The sequence below is a fragment of the Aplysia californica genome, unplaced genomic scaffold, assembly GCF_000002075.1.
Source record: "Aplysia californica isolate F4 #8 unplaced genomic scaffold, AplCal3.0 scaffold00324, whole genome shotgun sequence".
In the NCBI taxonomy this organism is placed as follows: Eukaryota; Metazoa; Mollusca; class Gastropoda; order Aplysiida; family Aplysiidae; genus Aplysia; species Aplysia californica.
In genome coordinates this window covers 38,941-44,137 of record NW_004797594.1, presented here as the reverse complement: position 1 = coordinate 44,137, position 5,197 = coordinate 38,941, and the positions used below count along the sequence as shown (strand labels likewise).

Sequence of the window (5,197 nt, the reverse complement as noted above, 5' to 3'; positions counted from 1 at the left end):
CCCCACCTTTATGAGAACCTCTGATTGGATTTGCTTAAAATCCTTTTTTTTTTTTTCCTTCTTGAATTCCATTTCTACCGGTCGTACACAGCTTATGATAAGTACCGCGGAAATACACAGGTATACAGGTATATTTGCAGTGTTTGTGCAGCTTTTCGTCAGTCAAGTAGAAATACTCTTTTTTTAAATTTCCATTTATTTGGGTGTATTTGCAATACCTATTACTATATTTGCCACGATCGGTTTGTACTGGAATCTGAATCTACTCGGGTTATGGAGACTTTGATTCCCCCCCCCACCCTCCCCACCTCCCCATAACTTTGATTTTTAGGGAGGGTTATGTGGAAAATTCCTTTTTTTTGTTTGTCATGAAGTGGTTGTATGGTCTGCTGTAGTTTCAGTGTAGCTTTTAATGCTTTAGTGAGTGGTTGGCGGGTGCTCTGGTGTGGTTTGCTCCTTCTTTCCTATCAAACATCTATCGTCCTTATCTCCCGTTCTTCTTTTTTATGTTTGTTACTCTCTTGTAACACCTCTAATCTTCGGCACTTATATGACCTTATTGTGTTGCAAGTGCCGTAAAACACTTACTAAAACAAAAACTCCCCTTGTGTCCAGGTTACTCTTTTCCCTGGTCCCTCTGAAGCCCAACGACCAGCGTCTGCAAGTGCCGAAGGAACTGTACGGCCCGACCATGGTGGTCCTCACGCTCATCGCCCTACTGCTGTACCAGATGAAGACGGCCGATCACAGAGTGGTTAGTCGCCCGACTCTTTTACGATGACTTTTCTGGGCACAGTTTTATTTTTACAGCTTTACTTCGGGGGCGCACGCTCCTTGAATTTGCGATTTTTAAAAAAGAAATCCTTTTGAGACTTTTGAAGACGAAATCCATTTGCGATTTAAAAAAACAAAAAAAGAAATCCGTCTTATTCAAGTCATTTGTGAAATCTTAAGGGGGGGGGTTACTGTATTGGAGCACATGACTCAAAATATGACTTGAATTGCATATTTCATAACTATCTGGAACATGAAAAGGGCAACAAGTGGGAAAAAAAGTGAGCTAATAAAATGTGTATGTCAACGTGGTGTGTGTCAACGTGGTGTGTGTCAACGTGGTGTGTGTCAATGTGGTATGTGTCAACGTGGTGTATGTCAACGTGGTGTGTGTCAACGTGGTACTGTCTTAAAGAACCACCTGGATGTGGAGAACAAGTCAGTAGTACTTTCTTGATTTTTTAAAATCATGTGAACGGAGGAATGATACATTAACCACAATGGCATATGTGAGGCAGCTGACAGAATGAGTTGCTTCTCGCAATTCCGCAAATTGAGATATTGACCAAAAATCAACAAAAGGGTCAAATTTGTAGGTTTTCTTTTGATGCCATATTCTTTATGTATAACATGCCTTTTAGTTTTTAATACTTATAAATTGTAAAATGTTCACCTAAAAGAGTGATATGTTTATTTCCTCAAGGCTTGATTCCGAGAAATAACTTATTTTGTAAGCACGCTTCACATATGTCTACGGAAAGATAAAGATCTGACTGTTGGAGAAGAATTTAGCACTGCTTCTGCACGTACCACTGGACTATTGAAAGTTTTAACAAAAAAGTTTTGTTGAGGCCATATGTGTGATGATGTAGTGGAATCAGGCGCTCATCAATTTTGGGGTATTTAGAATAATTGGTCTCACCCTGAGACTTGCTCTCATTTGTCTTGCTTTTGATGATTCTCTTTGTATATTACACTTTTGTAATACCGCTAATCTTCAGCTCCTTATAATATGACCTATTGGTGTTGCTACAAGTACGGTAATACTGTAAAACTCTTAACTAAAAGGAGAACTGAAAGTCAGTAGAATTGTAAATGGGCTGATTTATCAATGTCATGCTCATACTGTGCCGGTACAACCTAAGGGGAACTGCTGCTTTTTCTTTCCTCATCCTTACTATTGTCATTTTCCCTCTACTTCTTTTGTATGTTTGTCACTCTCTTGTGAACTGCTATTCCCGGGGTGTCTTGATAGTCGAAGCAGACTTTGTGCTGTTGAGGCAAGAGAGGTGAGCAGAGTAAGCTTGATTCCCCGTTTAGACTTCTCTGTTGACATCCACCCCTTGGCGCTCATAATATGACCTTATGCTGTTGCAAGCGCCATGAAACCTTACTAAGTGGGTGGTTGACGGGTGCTCTGGTGTGGTTTGTTCCTTCTTTCCTATCGAACATATATCGTCCTGATCTTCCCTTCTTTTTTGTGTTTGTTACTCTCTTGTAACACCTCTAATCTTCGGCACTTATGTGACCTTATTGTGTTTCAAGTGTCGTAAAACTCTTACTAAAAATTTAAAAAACCTTACTAAAACTTGTTTCCCCCAGGAGGAGGGCACTCTGATTGGCTCGGCGTTTGGCGTGTGCTTCATGTACTGGCTGGGGGCCTCGTGCACCGTGTGGTTCGCCGCCTACGTCTGCAACATTCGCTTCGCCGCGCTTCAGGTCCTCTCTATGATGGTGAGTCGGTGGGCGGGTAGGGGGCGGGTTCAAATAAACAGGGCAGCACATGAAAAAATAGAGCGAGCTAATAAAACGTGATGTGTGTCAGTGTGGTGTGTGTGAACGTGGTGTGTGTGAACGTGGTGTGTGTCAACCTGGAGTGTGTCAACGTGGCGTGTGTCAACGTGGTGTGTGTCAACATGGTACGTTCTTAATTCTTTCCGAACGTATGTTCACACCCCATGCGGACGTATCACCGATTTGTCGGCTGTGATAGGGTGCCTCAGTATTGTTTCATTTTAACATAATCCGTCATGTATAATTACTTTATATAGCTATTGAAAAATTCGGAAAGGATTTAGGAAACGAAAACATCTAGTTTCACTTTGTCAAAGCGTGGGTTTGGGGAAAAACGAGTGAATTAGTTCTTGCGTTCCTGCATCAACAAAACGATGTAACCGGACTCAGTATAAATATCAGAATTCGAACAAAAATTGGAAAATTGCTTTTAAATAAAAAGCTGCACCTTCAGAAATTTATGGACACTGCTCTTGGCCTATGCTGATTTGCTTTCACATGTTTGGTGACTGTAATTTTTCCATCAAGATTTATTTTTCTCATCACCATCGCCATTTCTAACCCTTTTAATGCGCATACTTATGTTGAAAATTGATCCTTGTTTCATATTGGGATGTATTCCTCATTCAATTTCCTTGTATTTGATATATCATATGTTACGTTTTGAGTGATGGTTATTCTTCTATGAAGTTATTTTGTACACCACCTGCATAGCGAGAACGAGCCACAAGTTAATTATGTCTAGACCCCCAAAAAACTACGTCCGGAAAGAGTTAAAGAACCTTGATGTGGAGAACAACTCGGGAGTACTTTCTTGATGCCCTCGTCGCCCTACTGCTGTACCAGATGAAGACGGCCAATCACAGAGGGGTCTGGTGGGACAGATTATTCTGTGTCTTACAAAGACTAAGCTAACACTCTTACTGAAAGACAAAGAAAAGAAAAGAAAGTCCTACAAAAACTGAACAAAACAAATACTCTTGCCCGAAAAAACAAACAAGAACAACCCTCCTACAAAACCAAACAATTTACAAATACTCTTTTAAAAAAGCACCTCCCACTAAAACTAAACTAATACTTATACTCTTACTAAAAAACAAAAATCTCCTACAAAAACCAAACAAATACTCTTTAAAAAAAACACCTCCTACAAAAACTAAACTAATACATTTGCTAAAAAGCACAAATCTCTTACAAAACTTAACAAACACTTTTACAACAAAAAAACTCTTTCAAAAACCAAACTAACACTCTCTCTCTCTCTCCCCCCAGGGCTACGGACTGTCCAGCCACTGCATCGTGATCTTGCTGGGCACTGTGTTACACACGTCTCACGACCACATGTTCTTCTACCTGTTGTGGGCCGGGGTGGGCGGCCTGGCCACGCTGCGTATGGTGAGTGGGGGGGGGGGGTGTGGGGTGAGTGGGCCGGGGTGGGCGGCCTGGCCACACTGTGTATGGTGAGTGCGGGGGGGGGGGGGCACAAGGGGGCTATTCCCAAAAATGCTGTTTTGAGAAACGTTTTTGGACCCTTGTTCAGTTTCTTTATAAAAGACAAGGAGAGTTTTCTCTATAACCAAACAAATATACACACCAATGAAACCAAACTTCTCCTATAGGTAGAGCAATGCTCACTTTTGGTGTGGGTCAAGATTTCTGGAAACCCCCGAAGTCTGGGTTAGCCCGCTTGTCCTTAGAAGCGACCATTTGTGACCAAGTTTTATTTTTTTTTAAATTTTAAATTGTAAGTGAAAATTCGATATTATTGTTTTTGGTCCAATTTAGAATGGAAGAAGTTCTGTTCTTGCATTAGGAAAAGTTTGATGACATTTTGGTACAAGTTGTTTCAGGTCCACTTCAAAATGCAAGAAGTTCGGGTTCTTTCTCAAAAGAAGAAATTTTATGTTTCTAACATTGGCCAGTTGTTCAGATGCGCGAAGACAAAAATTTTGAAAATTATTTGTGAAGCAACGTGGTGAAACCAGGCAGGGGCTCGTCAAAATAATGAAAGTCAAGAAACTGGCATTTTTTCGCAAGTTTGGGAATTCTTATTGAAGTTTTGTTTTTGTTTTTTGGTTCAACACCTTTCATGCCCATTAATAAAGGACACATTCCTGTTTGGATTTCACTGAAAAGTGTTTATGAAAGGCAAACATATAAATTTTCAGTTTCCAAGGACTCTCAAACTAGGGAAATAACTTATCTTTGGCGGTCATATTCTCGCAAATTTTACCTCCGAAACCAGGCAACACCAACCTCCTAGAATCTCCAATATCTTGACTTGTGTCTAAGATAAATGGACATTTTTTTTCATCAAAAGCAAGGCAAATGGACTGGTTTTAAGATGATACCAAAAACTCCTAATGCCCCAAAATTGACGAGCGCCTGATCCCACCGCGTCGTTACTCATTTTAGATTTTCTGTTTCACATTTTCACATACTGTGTGATTGGTGGCATGTTATCGAGTAATAAATATGTGAACATTGTCAAATTTCCAATTCCAAAATGTTGGAAAAAAGAATAGAGTTAAAAGAATGCTACAGATTTTGCTCTGTCCTGAAAGATATTTTTTTCTGAGACAGTCGAACTGCTCAACAATGTTCTGCTTTCTCCTGTTTTTCTCAGGGG

At 40.3% G+C, this 5,197-nt stretch overlaps 1 protein-coding gene across 1 annotated transcript in view; it reads left to right on the top strand.

Moving 5' to 3' along the window:
* Nucleotides 1-5,197, top strand: part of LOC101853395 (protein YIPF3) — a gene marked incomplete in the record, with an annotated part of 24,018 nt that overhangs the window by 6,681 nt on the left and 12,140 nt on the right. Inside the window, 3 exon segments of the mRNA XM_013084873.2 lie at nucleotides 616-754; nucleotides 2,377-2,508; nucleotides 3,841-3,963. Coding sequence (XP_012940327.1) covers nucleotides 616-754; nucleotides 2,377-2,508; nucleotides 3,841-3,963 — 394 coding nt within the window.